The sequence below is a fragment of the Salarias fasciatus genome, chromosome 9, assembly GCF_902148845.1.
Source record: "Salarias fasciatus chromosome 9, fSalaFa1.1, whole genome shotgun sequence".
Taxonomy (NCBI): Eukaryota; Metazoa; Chordata; class Actinopteri; order Blenniiformes; family Blenniidae; genus Salarias; species Salarias fasciatus.
In genome coordinates this window covers 12,376,582-12,397,091 of record NC_043753.1, presented here as the reverse complement: position 1 = coordinate 12,397,091, position 20,510 = coordinate 12,376,582, and the positions used below count along the sequence as shown (strand labels likewise).

The following is a 20,510-nucleotide window of genomic DNA, read 5'->3' as shown; positions in this document are numbered from 1 at the left end:
AGTATATAGTTTTATGTCCAACTATATTGCTATCTTATTTTTCCCCCCCTCTAAAAATGGTACCTCTGCATATAAATTGCAGTGGAAAGAGAGTTTAGAGATGGAATAGATTATATTGTTTTGCAGTATGATCGATGATACCCCTGAATATGATCATTTCTGAAAACATAGTGGAAATCTAAAAAACGTTCCCCTTTGTGCAACGGAAAGCTTTTTGTGAAATTCACATTTTAAAGACGTGTCCTCAAACTCACCGCAGCAGGAAAAGGGAGGGGGAAAAAAAAAAAAAAGCTTTAAAAGTGATATATCCTTTGTATCTAGCAGCAGTATCATCATGGTGCAGTGATGTGAGATGATGGATTGATTGTCCTCTGCTTCAGACATGTGCTGTCACTCTCTGGTAGAAAGGAAACAAGCGGAGTGCTGTGCAGCCGCTGAGGATAACGTTGCCATACATGATACACCTGCAGATGGAGAGGTGTGTCTCCACTGATGGAAAATCTCACCAGACATGTTGTGTGTGATTATCTGCCCGAGAAGATTCAGCGCCTCGCGTAGCACTTCCTTTCCTTTTTGGTGCACTTTGAAAACATGAATTTTTTTTCTTTTTTTCCATCCAATCGTTTGCTGCAAAGCCCTAATTGCTTTTGAAGACTTATTTACAAATGATTCACTGTGAGTTGCACCTTCTGTAAAAGCTTATTGATCACAGGAAAGCAAGGCCACCTTCTAATCTTTGCTCACATTGTAGATTTTCGGAACATTTTGAACCTGCAAGTATGAATATTTGTACTTTCATGCTCCGCCACCATTGTTAGTTGTTATTTCCATGGAATTCAGAGGATTAGAACCGTCCTGCAGAGGATTATAAGACAATCAGTCTTATATATTTATTTGAAAATGAGCATAGTTTCCTAATGAGTTCAGCTGGTTGTTAAATGGAAATCCTGAAATCAACAAAGGTCATCAAGAATATATGTATGTCATCTCTGACATGCAAGTAATGCATAGAGAAACTAAAGAATATGGAAAAAGCTGTAAAAACAGTTGCACTTAAACTTGTGAGAAACATATACTAACTTATAACATGAGCACTGCACTTTTTTTGTTTATGGGTAATATACAGTTATTTTACTATGATTTTATATATATATTCTACATGCAATCTTTCCGTGTTGCAATTTTTCCAAAGCAAGACTTCTTGAAAATGTTTAGGTCCCATCTTTTCAAGACTTGACCTATGGGTTTGAATCTGTGGTATTGTAGGTATAGTATGTAGTTAGAGCTGGCCACAGGTCGTCATCATTACTTTTTATCAGTATTATTATTTGAGTTGACAGCAAGTTCACTTTCAAAGAGTCATTTAAAAAAAAAAAGAGAGAGAGAGACACACAGGGAGAGACGAACGAGGCTCCCTTGACTCCCTCCAGAAGGTCATTCCATGTCAACTTGGCCTTGATAGCAAAGGCCCGGTCACTATTGGTTTTTAATTTAGGTCTTGGAATCATTACTGTGGACCTGCCAGAGAAGCAAAGGCTACATTTGGGGTCAGAAGGAATCAAACATTCATTGAGCCTCTCCCTCACCTTAGAAGTGGTAATTAAAATCCTAAACGGTCCTAATATGTAAAGGCACTCAGTGTCCTGACGTTACAGTGGATAACATTTTCTCCTTTGTTATAAAATGTAGGCAGTATTACTTCTATGTGCCGATATGCTCACTTGGACTATTTTAATTGCAAAGGAGCTACAGCGAGGAATGATTGGGATAAATATCAGAGATTATGGTAAGATTTCTGCTGATCAGGGTGAAAGTGGAAATCTGAGCTAAGCTGTGAGGCGATACGGTGATGTGCTTAGACTGAGCCAATTATGATCCCCGTAGATTTTCTTTGTATTGGCCTGTATTAAAGCCATATCTCTGTTGAAACTAAATCTTCATGTTTGTTATAAGAGGCCATGGCATTACTGTAAATAATCTGGAGATATTGACATCTGGTTATAGTTAAAAACTGATTTTACAGGTAAGATAAAGGAATGGGAGGCACACAGTCATCCAAAATGAAACATTCAAGTAAATTACTATTCTGATATAGAAATATTTGATGTGACCCATAAAATTAGTATTTTTATTAGAAAAAGTATTTGCAAGTGCACTCATATGACACACCAGGGAAAATATATATAAATATGCAAAAGTTCTGTATGAATATAAAAACATTTTTTAGTGTGAATTCAGTGTCACACTTATTTGTAGTCCGATTGTTTCACTAATTTTACATGTTCAGTCGTGCTACTCACAAACAAAGTGCACGCTCCTCACATATCTGGCACAATCAGACAAGCGTACACTCTCACAATCACGTCTCGCCTCATGCTGCTCATGTTTGAAGCTGCGGCGGCAAAGTTTAGGTGGAGAGGTTGTTTTCCCACATGCAATATGTAGGAAAGATGAGAGCTGCTGGAGTTAAAAGGATGCCGAGGATGGAGCTGCTAGGTGAAAGGTCAGCGAGGAGGTTCATGGATGCACTAATGGAAGACGTGCAGGTGATCAGTGTGAGGCAGGAGCATACAGGACACACAGTGGGTTGGAGCAAGATTAATCTTTAATGGAATACCAGAAGAAGTTTTTTTTTTCCATGCGTGTGAGCCACGATGAACTAGCAGGTGGTCAAAAATGAAGCTGATGGTGTTTTAGGTAAATCCAGTGCTGTCCAGATTCCGAAAATGCTGTTAAAGCAGTGCTTTTTTGTTGCTCCTGCATCACCATTACTGAACAAAATGGGAAAAAAATCAGAGACCAACAGGTTCGCACTTTGACGTTCATTTTTATCTCCGACACCCTGAGCTGTTTAGTTATCAGAGACACACAGAAAGAAAGCAGAGTGCAGATTTTCTCCATCTGTTTGAGTCATATAGCGAAAAAATGTGTTATTGTGAGTCCTCAGCTGGTACATATGGTGCAGCTTTTCTTTTCCAGCCTCATCTGTCAGTATGGTCATAATCACACTGCAGGGAATGTGACACAAACACAACTTTTTTTTTTTTTGTCCATGTGTGAGCAATATCTGATTTTATTTATTTTTTGTAATCATGTTCTGAACTACTCAAATACCGTTTTCTTTTCTCAATCACATCCAGCTACATATCAGATCGTTTTCAAGGCAAAGTCAGATGTCGAAATCGAAATTTAGAATTGAGACCTGCACTGTGAACATGCAGTCCCAGGCTGCAGGGTGGCAGGGCCATTTCCAACTTTCCGAAGTTTTCCTGATTTCTTCGACACCTCATGCATACAACGTGCTCGACATATTCCCCAAAAGAGGGCACCTTCAGGGCTGGCATTGAAATAAGGTCTGCTTAAGCAATCTGTTTCCTACTGGCTCCACATCTGGACACTTGGGAATCCATAACCCTGAGTTTGTAATTTCATAAATATAGAAGTGTGTCCTAGAAACAAGACTGTAACCTGGGTGGGAGTTACTAAGGATAGATTGGTAGGTAAGGACGTCTCATAGGACCCAGATGACTTTCAGATGTCGTGCGTCTCCTCTCTGGCGTGGGCGTCTGTGCCACCAAATCTCAGCAAGACAGCAGCATGATGATTGACAGCTGTGCTTGCCTTTCAGAGCACTTGCCGAGACTGCAGCCCCGGCCTTATTCAGCAGCCAGGTAAGGCGACAGCAAAAAATATGAGTGAAGATTTTGTACTGCTCTAAACTCTGTGCACGAGTGCACTGACACCATCATTTAACTGGAATAACAAGTTTTCATGAATATGGATGTCTTTTTTTTTTTTTTTTTTTTCTGTTCGCATGTCGGGAGACTCAATTCTTTCCAATTTTTTTCGTTGTTTTCTGAGCTGCACAATAGGTGAAAATTAAGCGATTTCACAAATTGAGTTCTGAAACTTGAAATGTGTTAACTGTGCATATGTCTGAAAAGATGAATGTAATTGACAAGTGTTTGGATCTGAAAATGAATGGAGTTTTTTTTTTTTATGTTAAACTAAGGCAACAGGACTGTGACTGTCATTTTTCTACTGCAGTTAAAGTATGACCTTTCTTCACTTTATTTAGTCTTAATTCCAACCTGAAGGAAAGGTGCTGGATTTATTTCTGTGTATTCGAACATACTGTTAAACCCAATGAATTTCTTTATAATAGTTGGGACGACTAGACATTGAATTTGCATGATAAAATATATATTGATCTCACACTATTGGCAGTGGGATAATCCCAAGCCATCCTCTGGAGATCTGTTATTTTGCCATCATCCTTCTCAGACACGAGTGTTCAAAATTATCTGACATTTAACAGAGTTAAAGAGGGATTTCAGGAATTAACAGGATCAAATAGAAGCTCTGTTAAGTTTATAAAGTCTGACATTTTCATATCTGTTCAGGTTGTTAGAGGCATTTAGAACTACTGCTAATAAAATAAAGTGTATTATGCAGACCTCACAGCAGCTTTAGTTTCTCACTCCTCACTCCCTCTGAGAACCATGTTTATTTCGTTTTTGCTTTTGTTTAAACGGGCACTTGTAGATGTCTTTTCTTCATAAGCTCAGCGCAGCAGGAAACGGCACTAATGAATGGACTGTAAATATTGTATAGCCTTTAGCTGGTTGTGCCTAGTTTTAAATAGGCCTTGTGTTCCTTCCTTTTGCCTCACTTAGCTGCTCATTGATTCCCTCTTCCTTTTTAAGCTAGTGCCCATTAGGTTGACTTTAAAGCTCATGTGGAACAGCAACATCTAACGCAGTGTCAAAACTTCTCTGCTCCTCTCATTAGTCTCTCACTTATCTGCGTGTGTGTGTGTGTGTGTGTGTGTGCGCGCAGAGAGACGAGGGGCGGACAGCAGAGAGGGTGCCTGTAGTTTATCAGATGGTGCAGAGACATTAGAGACCTGCATTATTGATGCTGTGGTCAATAGAGGTCTCCAGTGGCCCACAGGAACTGGAGAGTGAAGGATGAGTGAGTGTGTGAGCACTTCAGGCTGGAGGGGGGGGGGGGGGGGGGAGCAACGACGACAGAAACTTTAAATCCATGGGGGGGTTGTTGGGAGTTGCTTTTAAGGTTGCCGTCATGTATGTAGAAGGATTGTGGAAAGACTCCAATAAACACACCAGATCATAACACTGACTAAAAATACATTTTCGCCTTTTTTATTCTCCTATTAAAGCTGTTAATGTGTCTTAGAAAACCTATAATCCTCAGAAGTTGCCTTTTTTTTTGGGCACCGAAGCATCTGAGCCTTTATTAGAAATAATTAGTAAGACAGCGGGATAAAGATATGAGGCTGAACGAGTGACTCGCTTCATGTGGGTTCGTGCGATTTGTACCCTCCAGTACAAGATTTATTATACAAGTACATTAAGTCTCTTGCATTTCCGTGCCCACGGATTCCAAAATGGAGTGCATGAATGTCAATCGTGTAGGCACGGATTGAAAAGCTAAGAGCACGGTGTACAAACCCAAGAACACACCGCTCCCTCTTTTTTTCTTTTTTTCTTTTTTTTTTTTTGTTCTTAACTGACACAATGGGGGTTGATTCAAAGTGTTGGTGTGTTATGTAAAGTCAGGTTTAATTATTTAAATCCAATTAATTTTTTTTCTTTTGAAAGGAAAGTTCATGTTTTACTAAAAAGACATGAACGTAAAAACCTGATGACTTGTTATTAGGGGCATGTGTGACTCAGATGTCTTCCAATCCCTATGTTTGTGGTTTGATTTCCCACAACTTGCCCTGACGACGTGCCCTTGGGCAAGACACCGAACCTTGAGCTGCTCACAATGCCTCCTTTGTGTGTGCTTCATTCAGCGTGTGTGAGTGGGTGAATGAACAATCATGTGAAATTACTGAAATGCTCAATGTATGTAAAACTCTGCTCAGGCTGTCACGCCATTTAGAAACAAGATATCATCAAGACTTTTTTTTTTCCCCAAGATTTTTAGTATGGAGCAGAAAAACAAATCAGCGTGTCACATTTTAGTGAATTTAAGAAGAAATAAAGACTTAGAAATTTGCACAGCTTCAACAAGGATCCTTGACCCTGCTCTGGTTAAAGTCATACTGCAAATCAGAATGTTTTAATATTAGAACCTGACGATCGCTGAACTGTAGCAAGTGCTGCATATGAGAGCAACTGAGACTGAAGTGTGGGTGTGCCATTGTATTTCATTTAAAAAGGGTATAACAGGTGGCTTTATATCAGAGTAATTGAGCAATTGTAGTAGAGATTGTGGGACAAATAAGCTTTGGAACCACAAAACCTCAGATTTCAACATCAAGTTCAAGTATACAATTTGCCTTTCAGCAAATACACGTGTCTTTTGTTTTAGTCAATTAAAGCAAATCTATAACGTCTGTAAAATAGGTCTTTTTTGTAGCCATGTAGTTCTTGAGGATTTATTTTCCTTCACAATACTCATGGCTTCTTTTTTGCGTTTCCTTTTGCCCCCATGTTGTCTGTATTTCACTCGCTTTCCATTTCATCCCTGCTTATTTCTACATATGTGCCTTTCATTCACTCACACTGGGACATACTGATGTCCCCCATGTCTTATGTTTTTCTTTCCCCATCTGAAACTCTCTGTGGTCTAAACTTTGCAGCTCCTGCCTCAGACACCCGGGAAAGCTGCGTTTCGTCTTCAGCGTGGTGAACTTCCCAGCGTGCTCGGGGCGGCCTGCGGGGAGGCGAGGCCTGTGTACTGGCTGGCTCTTTGACCTCATCAATCCCGGCCTGGTTTTCCCCGGGAAGGCGGAATCCTCTGGCTGCCCCGCTCTGCCGAAGGTAATGAGTAGTACGAGAAAAAGAAAACGGCGAGTGGATAGCGAACATTTGTGGTCTTGGTCCTGTTTGATGCATTTTTCAGAGCTGGTATTTGAGAGTACAAGTGTTCCAGTTCTGTAGTGGATGTAACCCAATACTCCTGACTGAGGGGGGGGGGGGGGGGATTGATGCATCCCTTCTGGCCTCAAATCATGCTGCACATTCCTTCTCTTTTCCTACATTGTCTTTGTTTCATTTTTTTTTAATTTCCAACGAGTAGACAAGAGAGTGGGAGTGCCCGTTCTCCTTGAAAAATTACAGTTCAAGAGGTTCTTAAGTTGAAGAGTGAAGCACAGTGCTATAAAATCACGCCGTGTCTGCCAGTCAGGATTCTACCTGCTTCCAGTACGTGTTTTATGTGGCTGTGGATGCTCAGCTTTAATGTTTCAGACATTAAAAAAAAAAAAAAAAAGAACAAACCAGCTTTGGACCAAACTGAGTGTGGTTAATTAAAGATTTAGCTTCGGCCACAGCAAGCAAATCCCCTCTACCGCACACTATAGATTCCCGTTGAAGCTCATGGATTTTCTCATTAGTATGTCTCAGTCCAAGTCAATCAATTAATAGATTGGCAGGCCCACAACAAGCAGTGTGATTACTCCATTTTTTTTGTTTCAAGATTGTTTTAATTGGCCTTTGACCCTAGATCCATGTCCGCTTGAGGCCCAGCAGCTCGTTCCGGCCCCCCTCTGACCCATCTGTGCCTTTTATAATGGTTGGACCGGGCACTGGAGTGGCTCCATTCATCGGCTTTCTCCAACAAAGGTAAGGCAACTTAAGTTACATTTAGAGACACAGGCTTTTTTTTTTTTGTTTTTCTCAAAATCTAAGTTGACAAGATCAGTTGTGTATCTCAGTCAGGACAGTGGATTGACTCGGTCTCATGTCACGTTCTGCGCTGATTGCTACAACAGATTGTTCTCCATAAAACTTTGCACCCCGTAGTAAATATTCACAATTCTGAAGTGATATTTGGAGCACCAGCTTTAAATTCCTTCAAGTAATCTGCGGAGACAATTAAAGAGACCTTTCTCAAAGCTGGCGAAAGTCGATGCCATGTAGATCGCGTAAAGAGTAATAAATCTGGCGGCGAGGGCTATGATCACATCAGGGATTATTTCAGATGCTCTCCTCATCTCAGCAGGAATAAATTAGACCTTCTTCGACACTCACATTTTTATGACTTCTGTAATAAAGAGCCAGGAGTCATGGCAGCTCACGGAGCGTTATTGATTTGAAAGTAAAAAGTCCAGTAGGTGGTGGTCATGTCGTTGGCGTAAATCATTGCTTGTAATTGCTGAGGAGGTGGTGTGGGGTTATTGACTGCTAACTAAGTAGTTTGTAGTTAAGGAATCGCCGCGAGTCTGCGCTATGAGGAGCGATATCATGCAGAGGCAGTTGGGTTTAATTTTTCCGACGTTCTGAAGTGACAGCGAAATCTCGATCGCAGGGAGATGACCTGCCAAAAGGATTTAAAGTGAGCGAGGCGTCTCCACCCGGGCTCGTGGTCGTGTGTTTGACCAGGCTCAGAGCCACAATGACTTGTCAGAAAGCGGAGTAAGCCTTTTTAGTCAGACTGACATGTCTAACTCTTGGGTGGCTTTGTATAAATGAGGTTGTGCCCCAGTCAAGTCCAATTGTCTCTAAATCCCCCGGATGTCTGCTCTGTTGTGGCGGGTGGCATCCGTGGTTGATTGCTCTGAGAGGTGACACGACAATGGCTGAAGCAGCGGCGGCGGTGGATTGTCTGGAGCAGTTTGGAGTAAGACGAGTGGTCATCTGGAGCGCGGTGGTATTTTCTGCCTTCAGGGATTGACGGACACTGGAGTTAGTAAATGTTTTTGGACTGAGCTGGTCACACCACTCGCCCTCAGACATCCGTTCAGGTCCATCCAGAGGCAGGACTCTATTTTGATGCTGTGTTGGGAACAGATCTATTTTTCATCCTTACAGCTGAGCCCAAATGTTGCTCTGTAGAAGCGGAGATTAAAAAATACACATGGAGGTGTTTTATTAAAACAACACACAGACCTTGTTCAATTTAAAAGCCATAGTTTTTATATTCCAATAACCACAGCGCCTCGTCAGATGGCTCCTTGAAACTTTTTTTTTCTTTTTTCTTTTTGATGTTTTAAAACGTACTTTATTATTTGTTTGTCTTTACTTCAAGGGGTTCGTCTTTGTTCCAATTTAAGCTTGCGTGAATCAATTCATCAGCTGAACTGCTTTCTCTGATTCCCTCCTCTCTGTGTTCGCCGTTTCCCTCCCCTGCCAGCTGCGTATTGGGCTGCAGGATTGTAAAAACCTGTCATGGTGCGTGGCGTAGTGAAGGATCTGACTCCAGATTCCAAACAAAGCTTCTCGGTCTGACGCCGCGCTGTGATGGGAGATAACAATCCACCCGTTTGTCAATGGGACGCCGCATCTGCCCCGAGGCCCCAAAAAGGTCCTGTTAGCAACAAAACAACACGGGGGACACTGTGATCTTGCCACCTCTCCCTTCTTCCACCCCTACTGTTAATCGATGGCTGTTTTCAAAAGTACTTTGTACAAGATTGTAGCGCTGGTAACAAGTGGGAGACGACTCTCTAAAGGTCAGAGGCTCGCTTGGTGGCAGCAGGAGATTTTAATAAGGCCCTCTAGAAGCCTGGCATCGATTGTTGGGGTCTGCGCGGAAGGATTTTTTTGGTGGAGGATGTGATTCCCTGTGTCTTTTTTGTTTAGCCGTGAGCAGTGACAGTTAAGCAAACATTGCATTCTAACTGAGTGGTTAGCCTTAATCTCCTTAGCTGCTTTAACAAGCTTTCCTTTTTGGAAATAAAATCAGTTTGCTCAGTTTAATGCTTAGGTACGCCAGTAGGCAGACTTGGCACAGTCGGTGTGACAATTTCTATTAAAGTTTGTGTATTTGTGTTAACAAATACATTGCTTCTGTTTATCAGTCTAACCAGACAGCTGACTTCAATTAGGCTACTTCGTCTTGCTTCTATGTTATGAAAACATTCTGAATTCAGCGTGTTGAATGTATATGGGTGTAATTCTGCAATGTAATTTCAGTGATTAAGCCTCGAGCTGTTGTTGCAGTTCGGATTTTAGTTGTCGTGTTTGTATTTGGAAATGTAAAAAAGCCTCTCAGCGCTGCCATCATGGAGTTGCAAAGATGAAAATGAAAGATAGGAGATAATTGTGGTGTTTACCAAGTCTTAACCTCGGCGCCTCTTGCAGTTTCCTCCCCCCATGCTGTTCATGTGAATGCAGCTGAAAGGGAACCGCTTCTGATTTCGACCCCAAATGGAGTGCTCCGTGGATGCTGCCTTCCCCCCTGGGATTGTATTGCAGGCAGTTATAGTGTGGGGATGCGATGTGATGTAATTTGTATTCAGGGAAAGGCGCCGGTGTGGTCTACTCAGAATGGAATCCAGGTTTTTCATATTGGTATTGATCCCTTTAGGGCAGGCGGTGAGAGGAGAGAGGCGAGCCCACTAAAATGAGTTTACTTGAGGCTGTTTGCAGATCACAAGATTCTCATCCAGGATGCTAATGGACGGGATCAAGGCGGTCAGATCAAGTCATCTCCCAATCTCTGTTACTGGCCCTCATTCACAGAAAACCGAATCATGTTTGTTGAATAGTCAACTTGGCGTTTGAATAACATGAGCAGATCTTGCCATACAAGACGACACGCTTCCCGATTCGTTTGACCTCAGAGCTAATTTGCATAAAGGTACAACAGATGATGGTTAAAACGGGTTCTTATTTTAAGAAGAATCGCAAATGTTGAATTAAGGTAAATCATTTTGTCGTCATTTCTATGAAATCTCCAAGGGGATATTTTCGCATTGCTTGTTTTGCCCAGCCAACCATTCAGAACCTGAAAGTACTCATTAAACATGGACAAAAAACAGATATGTGAAGGGAAACCAACTCATCTTCAAAGTGATCCCTTGAAAAATGTGCTCAAACCAGTGATTTACACATTTTTTTCTGGTTACAATTCCCTTTGAAGGGAGAAAACACAGTCCCGTCCCTGAATCTCTTGTGACTTAATTAAATTTTTTTGCAGCACATTGGAATATTGAGCAAATTAGCATCAACATGAGCAGCATTGTTGAGATTTAAAGACGACATGGTCTGTTGAAGACTCATTTATTTCGGGATTGTCTGACATGTTTGCTTACGTTTGATGGATGTCACCTGTTTCATCTTTGCCTTCTTGTCAAAGATTTCCCCGCGCACCTTTCATCAAACTGGCTAAACACTGCCTTGTTAACCTGAATCGTATGAGCTGTGGCCATGCAACAAACAATCCTGTTTACATATTGTGACCTCCAAAGAGGCTTTGGCTGAAATTTAGAACTGCTGACAAAATACTTCTTTATTTTAAACAATTATTTTTGCCATTGTTTTTTTAGTTGGACGCCTGGAATTCTTTGGACAGACTGAATTCTTATTCATCAAGTCTGTGTTTTATTGTGGACCTCAGGTGATTGGGAGGCCTGTTGTATTTCAACAAGTGGAAAGTTGCAGTTCTCTATCATGTAGATAGAAAAAGGACTCATTAAAGTTGGAAAAGTACTTCCACCCTTTTTAGAATAGAATTAATCTTATCTGGTTTTAAACCAGACATTAAGTACTTTGTTTTTGTCACTTTGACTTTTAAGTTATTCGACAAATCACTTTCAGACGTCAATATATTAGAAAGTAATTTTAGAAACTATACAAGTCATTAAGCTGAATAGTTAGGTGCTGTTGTAATTTTGCGGAAGCTGGAAAACACAGCAGGATTCAGTCTGGTAATGAATATCAAAGTTAAGGGAAGCAGCACCGTATTTCCAGAGCGCAGCGGCGCAGCACAAAGGGCCCCGTTTCTCTTCCTCTCTGTGGTGTTCCTCAACCCGTCGTCATGGTTGGTCACTTCAAACTCCCACAGCCACGCAGTCGCCACCCCCCCCCCCCCCCCCCCCCCCCCCCCCGGCGAGAGAGGCGGCAGATCTTGCCGGGCTCTTTAGACAGTCAGCTGACTGATGGCATCGTGAAAGGTTGGGGGTCAACTGTTGTTATCTGGGAGAGAGCTGTCACCTTTGCAGCAGGTGTGTGGCACAGATAGCCACGGCACCCTCAGACATGCTTTGTGCCTCTGCGTTGCTGGTGCTTGCAAAGGATTCTGGGAGGATTGCCAAACTCCAAAGCCACAAGAGTAGCAGGTTTTTTTGTTTTGTGTTTCTTTTTCGTGTTTTGTATGTGCTGAATATCAGTTGGCCGCACAGGAACGTATACACACACACACACACACACACACACACACACACACACACCAACTCCTGCTTTCATTCCAAGCTCCTTTTTATAGTGAGGCAACCTATCCTTCTGTTAGGGTGAAATCTAATAATACCTATAATGTCATTGCTTCTACACGCGTAGTCGCGTCCCTGCATTAGGCAATCGCGGCGCTCCGTGTACCGTCTCTGCAAACGGTGCTTAATCGTGTCACTTCTCTCCTTTAACCTCTGCTGGGAGGAAGGACTCCCTCTCCTCCATCTGTTCTGTTGTCTGCTTGTATTGATTGACCGCTCACATCCGCCGTTTGACTTTCAGGGAGAACGAGAGACAGAACAACCCCAAGGCTGCGTTCGGCGAGACTTGGCTGTTCTTTGGTTGTCGCCACAAAGACGGAGACTACCTTTTCAGGTAAGCGGCAAGTTTTCCCTTTTCAGCCCGAGTTATTCAGACGCCATGCGGTACGCACTATTGCAAGCAGCTTTCCTCACCTCTGATGAATCAGATGTACTGCTCTCTGTACCCGAATCCCTCTTCACCTTGCCACTGCACTTTCTACGTATTGAAAAATGTGACCCGCATAATGAACATCTCCGTCTGCACGCACCGTGTGGGTGTCCTTACTTCAATCCCATATATGAGCATTGTGAAGATTGCATATTAACAACTCTGCTCAAGGATATTTTGTAAGATGTATGGCAAAGAATTGGATATGTGCAACCAAGGCCTTACACTCCTCTCTTGTTAGTAATACCATCATCTTGTTATGTTAGCATCCACGTGTCTCAAGGCAAGATATGGAAAGCATAGAAATGCTGTGACTGTGTTATGAAGCTTGGGTCTTATAACCTACCGGTGCTATCAATATATTCAAGAAAATCTCCTTTTTCTGATTCATTCATTCACTCGTCTTCTCTACCGGTTATCCTGTTCAGGGTCGCGGGGTGCCGGAGCCAATCCCGGCTAACTTACGGGCAAAGGCAGGGTGCATCCGGGACGGGTCGTCAGCCCCTCGCAGCTTTTTCTGATTCGCACGTTGTGATACTGCAAATGTCACAAATATGGATTAACTTTTTGTTAGTGCCTTGTTTTGGCTCATGGACCACAATGTTTGATGTTGACGGGCGCAGAAACAGTGGTGACCCCTCCCCTGCTACACCTTCTGCAATGACTTAAAAACTCAAGAATCGTCATAAACATACCATCTGTGAAATACAGTTTCTTTATCGTAGTTTTTGAGGGTGAGTACCTTTTTTCTGAGGTTAAACTCTTTTAGATTTTGATACCCCTTCAGCTTGCATAGCTTCAAACTTTTATCCAACAGTTTTTCACCTCAAAGGAGGCGTTGAGCTCTAATTGTGTCCATTGTTCCGATGGGGCCAATTCCATCTAAGTTTCTCGGTACACTCTCTTTTTCTTTTTGATGGATTCATCGCTTCTCTTCAGCCTCACGCTTGCACATTTCCTCTCCTGCTGCTTTCCTTTATGTATACCGCAGACACTGTGTTCACGTTTAACACACCCCTATCCTCTAGATATTTTAAAACTTTTAAATGCACTTTTTGTCTTTTTTAAAATAATCAACTTTTAATATGACAGTTAAACTCAGTAACTCTGTGACATAAAGGATTTAAATGCTGACTCATCTATAGCTAAGACATAAAAAAAATATTATACCTTTAAAATCATGAGGGCTTCACGACTCCCCCCTGAATTTTGGGCACCTTCCGGTTGAGAATCAGTGTCCTTAAATCACTAATCTGTCACAGGACACACACAGTGGAACAATTTGCCACTGACCAGTTTGCCTCTCACATGTATGTTTTCCAACTGTGAGAGGAAACCTGTAGGAAGAGTGGAAGAATTGTCAAAATCCAAGGCTCTGAATCCCAGCCTGCACTGGAACCGGGATCCGTCTCATTCAGAGGTGAGAGTATTAATCACCGCTCCTGTGCAGCACCTGAGCGTGAGCCAAAAGATAGCCGTCCACTGTACACAAGCTGTGCAGCACAGGTCCAGTGGGTAAACAGCAGGCAGCGGAGCATGCAGCAGCGAACAGCCTCACGTTTTGCTGAAGATGCATGAAGAAACTAAACAGAGCTAAAAGTAGAGATCGTACAAGGCTTCGTTTTGTCAGCTGGACACAGGCTCGACTCCTAATGAATGCTAATGTGGCTAAATGTTTTCTGGATGTGCAACCATGGCATTTTTTCTTCTAAATAATAATAATAGATTTCCATTATAATTTTGAATGTCAGCAGTGTTCACAGCTGGGGTAGTATAAATATTCTGCCTGAATAGAATCTAAGAAATGGTAATGGAATCAGATTTTCACTAAATTGGTGGTGGGGGGGGCGGTTGATAATCAGTATGTGCTTGGAGGCTGTTTGTTTTCGAGCCTTCCACCCCATGTGAAAATACGCCGTGTTGACTAGTTGCAATTTTATTGCAATTTAAAATTACACAATATTACACTTATATAATTAAACATATTCTGAATCCAATTTTCACACCTATCAAATCTTTGCTTAATTAAATCTAATTCTAAAAAGTTTTTCTACCCTTTTCAGTCTGGTGAGTTATTGGGAACCGACGTCCACCTGCGAGTTGATCCACTCTCTGATTAGTTTGCTTGGGCTTCATTCTCACCCGTCTACATACTAATTGATCAGCTCCTCTGAGTATCAGCAGTGGACGTGTGCCGAGCGCCGACGCCCTGATCGAGCTCGTTTCCAGGATCAAATAAGTGCGAATGGATTAGCATCCCTAATCACACGAGAATAGATCACAGAGGATGTTGTTTGTTCGCCTTTGTTTCCTCTATCCCTTATTTAAATACTCACTTCCAGCCAGGTAGTAGGCGGTGTTTGTTCACAGTGTGGGCTCCTATGATGAATACCCCTACTGTGTTGACCAAAGTGATTAGTCTGTGTTTTATGAGCCACCCATGAAGCGCTGTACTCAATTTAAATAGGTTAGCAGGATGAGAACAACATACCTTCAGCTCAATGGGCTGCTTGCATTCCCTTCTGTTGGATTTCTCTTAAATTAAGTAGAATCTCATGTCAGGCTTTGCCTTCCAGAGCAAAACCTGCTTATATCACTGAGCTGCATTTTTTTATATTCCATAATTCTTGAGAGGTTTTGATTTTAAAAAGTAGGCACTGAAATTGATTCTGTGTAAATGTAGCATAAACGTTGCCGTCTTTATTAACATCACAGAATGTCAAGACGAGACTTAACCAGCCGGCCCATTGTGGGATGAATGTAAAAATAAATATGGCTTATAATGAGCCTCAATCAACCACAGCAATTAACATCTTCATGAGAGGTCCCCTGCCTGCTTGTCACGTCAAACCTGTCCTTACAGCTTTTCTTTCCCACTCTGGTTCTCTCGACCTCTTTAACGGCGTGGGATTTCACATGACCGAAGGGCCTGCAGTGTTTACACCGGGGTCCAGGGTCCTGCCACGAGCACGTATGTGTATAATCTCTGCGGTTATAACTCTCCTAAACCCCCGGTCTGCTTTGTGTCTCTGAGAAGTCAAGCGTCCTTTATTGCCCGCCAGTTTCGGCTCACGCGGTTATCAATCTGAAATGATTTATATTCAAGCGCAAGACAAACACACTTTCTCCTCTTTAATTCATGACGTTGAGCTTGTGCTGAAACAGAATTTGTAATTACCCATCTTGGAGGAAAGATTTCTTATCTTGAATGTCTCCCGATCAAAGGTTAGATGGTAAACAATGCACGAGATTACAACTGCGGACATTTTAAAGAAGAACGGAGACAATATTGCTTATCGCTGTCTTTAGCATTCACACCTCATTGTCTGTGTGTTATCAAAGCAATGCCCCATTTTACTGTCGGGGTTACTACAAAACACAGACCCCTGAGGCGGAGACCTACACCCGTGATGCTGAAGCCCGGGTCTGTTATTAGTGCATGTCTGTGGGAGCCTCCACTCAATCCGTCTGCTTAACTTTAAACAAGATGCTCTGAGCCACAGTAAACCACAGTCCCTCACCTCCCCTCTCCTTCCTTCCCTTCCAATAGCACCCCAGGCTCTGTAAAAACACTGAGGCAGAAGAAGGAGTAGCTGGCAAAACCAAACACTGATAGGGAGCAAGGTTACATCCAAATGCATCGCTGGGAGGATTGATTGTAAAAAAAGGTGCTTATAACAGTGACTCGACCTCGCTTATGAAATCCTTTTTTTTTTTTTTTTTTTTGGCGCTTCTCTTGTTAAACAAGATAAATTGGTTGTCTGGCACAGTTTTGCTTAGACCTTTTGCACATCAGTGTTCTGTTTTTATTGAGCTTGACAGGTTCTTTTTTTTTTCCCTTTTTTTTTTTTTCCGTCGGAAACGTTTGGGGAGTTGCATGTCTTGTGAGGTGGTTCAAACTACTGCTAAATATCTGGAGGGAGGGCTGGATGTGAAACGGTAAACAACCTCCACATAAACTGAAATTCTTGGCATTTTTAGGTCTGCAGTTTCTACTTTTATTTTCACGCTTACAAGAACAAATATACATTTTTAAAAATAAAAACCACGGGTGTCTTATAAAGATGGTTTCTCAAAAAAACCTGCACCTGCAACCGGGTCTCCTGACTAATCATTAGGCACAAACATCCATCCGCATTCTGCTCCGTCAATTTCCCGGTGACTCAGGTCGAAGCCAGAGAAGTTTTCACAGAATGGCTTCTAAACAGACTTGAACTGAGAATTTCAGTGGCAGCCAATGTTTTCACCTCTAAATAGCGCCATGATTGAGGTCTGAAAAAAAAGGCTGGCGACTCTCTTTCCAATCTTTGATTTTTCCAAAGCATTACAAGAAGGGCCAAACGCCGGCTGACACATCCACTCACCAACACTCCCAAAAACAGGAAGGTTCAAAGCAAAGATATTCCAAAACGGTGATCTTTACAAATTTAACTTTATTTCCTGAGATTTCACACACCAACAATAACATGGGCGGCTGACAGCCACCAGCTTTGATACGCATGTCTTCAGACTGTGAGAGGAGCAGCAATGCCGGGTAAACCCTGTGCGGAGAGACCATACACACTGTAACCTGGAGTTACACTTTGACATCCTCTCAGTGAGACAAGAGTCCTAACCACTGCACGGCCGTGCGACCCTAAAAACAAACCTGACACACATTTGTATTGTTGTCACAGAAGCAGCAGGCCTGGGAGGCATTCTGCATTTATACTGCGATCCAGAGTTTCGATTTAAATCTCGAGTCTTTTGCTGGAGTCAAAGGTTTCTCGAGGATACTTCTGCTCGCGGAGAACAGACAGATTAAATCACTGAGCTGTTGAATGGAGAGTGTTTCCCTCTCTGGTTCAATTGCCCTGTAAATGTAACAGTCCTGTATTGGGGGAGTCAAAGCCGGCGCATTCGGGGCGACCGGTTTGAAATCAGAGGGGAGAGAGCTTCATATATTTAACATGAATGATTTCTTGTTTCAGAGAGGAGCTGGAAGGCTTCGTGTCCAGTGGCGCCCTGAGCCAACTCAAGGTGTGTTTCTCTAGAGACCCCCGCGAGGATGAGGAGTCCGTCACCTCCGCCGCACAGCCCAGATACGTCCAACACAATCTGCTTCTCCACCGCCGACACGTCACCGACATCCTGCTCAGACAGAACGGTTATCTCTATGTCTGCGGGTAAGACCGACGCTGATTTTACCCAAACATTTATTCATCCTGAGTGATGCTGCATTGGCTCTTTTACACCCGGTTTGACATCAGTGCCAGTGTCCACCTGGCGTGGCAGCCGTGGCTGCTCTTCATCCTGTGCCAGCGTCAGCCCTCAGGCTACACGTGCAGTTCACTTTCATCAGGAATTGATTTGTAAATCAATACAGATTCTTCGATTTATGCTTCCTGGGTTGCTTCTGTCTGACTCCACGTTGAGACGAGGGCTCTGTACGCACCACACTATCTGCTGCAGGACACCTTGTTCCTCATGTTTGTCAAGTTGTGACTGTGGGTGAATGTTGAACGGGAAAAAAATTACGCAAAGCACATAAAATGTAAAAAGTATATGATGTAAAAATGTAATTTTTTTCATGAATAACAAGCAATTTGCACCAATAGAACTTGCTGACAAGGGAAAGCGTTACTTTTTCCTTTTTCATTTCAGAATACTGACAAGGACCTTTTTTTTTATATCGCAGGATTATCTGATTCATCTGCCACCGATGCAGCGTTTTAGATCATTTCTGGTGATGTGTTTTAGCAAGAACGCCAACGTCACGTCAACACAGTAGAGCTGCACGTCACTTTTTCTCTCTCTAATGTTTTCCATTGTCAGACTGCGTTACTCACCAGTGAACACATTACTTCTGAAGCATGAGAACTGGGCGTATTTTTCAGAGTCAAGAAAGTATCTCTGCTGGATGATGAATCTCTCTCAGTATGCTGCAAGAGCAAGATAGATATTACAGCCATGTCCTTTAAGGATACAGCTCGGGCTGCATTTAGTGGGAAATTCTGAGTCTGACAGAATGTGTGCGCTTAAATAAAAATCACCGTCTATTGATCACATCGGCTCCTCTCACACAAATCTGCCTTTCGTCTCCAGCGATGCGAAGAACATGGCTAAAGATGTGAACGAGACGCTGATGGAGATGATAAAGACGGAGCTGGAGGTGGACCAGCTCGACGCCATGAAGACACTTGCGGGACTCCGGGAGGAGAAGCGCTACTTACAGGACATCTGGGGTTGACACTGGGTGTCGAGATAAGGACATCTTGCAGCACTCGCTGGGCTTTTTTCTCCAACCTCAAGAAAGGAATAAAATGAAATCAGCATGCTCAGCTGTAACCTCCAGAACCATAAAATTGTGGAGGCTGGAGCCTGGAGGTAGTTTACACCACCCAACGCTACCAAGATGGAATGGAGCACGCTGACCCGGGGATATCGGTTCACTACATCATCTTAGGCTTTACTGTTTGAACAGAAATGACCTTGGTCGGGGCAGTAGTGCTGGAGATTGGTCCTGCAGTGTGAAAATGCTTTTAGTGTAGACAAGCTTCCTCCGTTTGTCCTTTCTGGGGAAAAGGCATTTACTTCCGTCGGCGGTGATGGAGTGATTTTGATCAGACGGAGAGCGGGATATTGCTCCAGCCTCGATGGAATCAACTCAGCAATCGGTACTTCTTAAACGGCTCACACGCAGGAAATTGTTTATTGTCATTCAGGGAGGAAAAGGCATAATTTTTTTATGAGTTATTTTTTTTTTTTTGTTGCGGAATATATTAAGCAGCCACCGCCTGCTAAATGCACCGCAGTTCACCTCTGCTGCTGTAATCAGGTGTGTTTCCGACAAACAGTTATTGAAAGAACTTGGTTTGACTCATTTCTTTACGTTTGTTTGCATCGTGATTATCATGATTATGGCTTGTCAGGGATGAGATCCTAAAGATGATTGAGCCACAAAAATAAGAACAATTTTCTGTGTTTTAGCCCGACAGTCTATTTAAAACGGAGCACAGAAGATGGGAATCTTACCGATAATTCCTTCACATCCCGGACCAAAGAAACGTCTCGAGCCGACTTTGTTTGTGCCCGTTTGCCCTCACACACACACCCAGCACACTGCCAGTTTAGAGGAGAGCTACTCCAACTTTTCTAAGTCCTCCAAAACCAACTAAAATCTCCCCAAACTGTGGGAAAAGGCGAGCCAACTGTGCTCTGTGTGACTGAGAATTAAAGAACAATTCACTGCGAGCTATTGTCTTGTCTTTTTCATTACTGCGGACACTCTGGGTTGTTTGTACATGACCTTACATGCATGTATTTGAGGCGACAGGATGAAGTGGGGGGGGGGAGTGGGGGGGGTGACGGAAAGCCTCCTCTGAATGTTTGAGAGGCAATGGGAATTATTCAAGAGCTAATGGACTCTGATTGATTGAGGGTGATTGTTTTATTTAGATTTAGAGATAATTTGATTGTTCAAGGTGACTTTGGTCAGAAGATGAAGGCGTTCTCTGCTAATTGAAGCCCGAGCGCAATGGGCTTCTTAGCGCAGCTCAGAGCCCCAGAGAGAGGCTTCTCAGAATTAAATCTTCTAACAGCAGTCGTTTTATTTATCCTCTTGTAGGGAGGGGGGGGGGGGAGAAAAACATGTTTACATCCCCGCCGCCGGAGCAGAAGATGACACCGCATTTGCTACGTTTCTGAGCTGCGTAAACAAAACATTCACCGTCGCCGAAAACAATTCCTGATTGTGAATAATTGGTGTAATGCAGAGCGTTCCAAGGTAGAGCCGTCCTTGCGTTTGTCCAGGCACAGCTGGCTGATCCTCTTCACCCTCATCTCTCAGTGTCCCGCCGCTGCGCAGAGCCACAGTCGCACAGGACCAAAATCAAAATGATGACACTGTGTTGC

General features: G+C 42.9%; 1 protein-coding gene across 1 annotated transcript in view; it reads left to right on the top strand.

Moving 5' to 3' along the window:
* Positions 1-19,848, top strand: part of mtrr (5-methyltetrahydrofolate-homocysteine methyltransferase reductase) — a 29,115-nt gene extending 9,267 nt beyond the window's left edge. The window contains exons 10-15 of the mRNA XM_030099809.1: positions 3,629-3,671; positions 6,614-6,794; positions 7,480-7,598; positions 12,429-12,521; positions 17,588-17,782; positions 18,702-19,848. Of these exons, the coding sequence (XP_029955669.1) occupies positions 3,629-3,671; positions 6,614-6,794; positions 7,480-7,598; positions 12,429-12,521; positions 17,588-17,782; positions 18,702-18,846 (776 nt within the window). The 3' untranslated portion in view covers positions 18,847-19,848. The remainder of the gene's footprint in view (positions 1-3,628; positions 3,672-6,613; positions 6,795-7,479; positions 7,599-12,428; positions 12,522-17,587; positions 17,783-18,701) is intronic.
* The last annotated feature ends 662 nt before the right edge of the window (positions 19,849-20,510 follow it).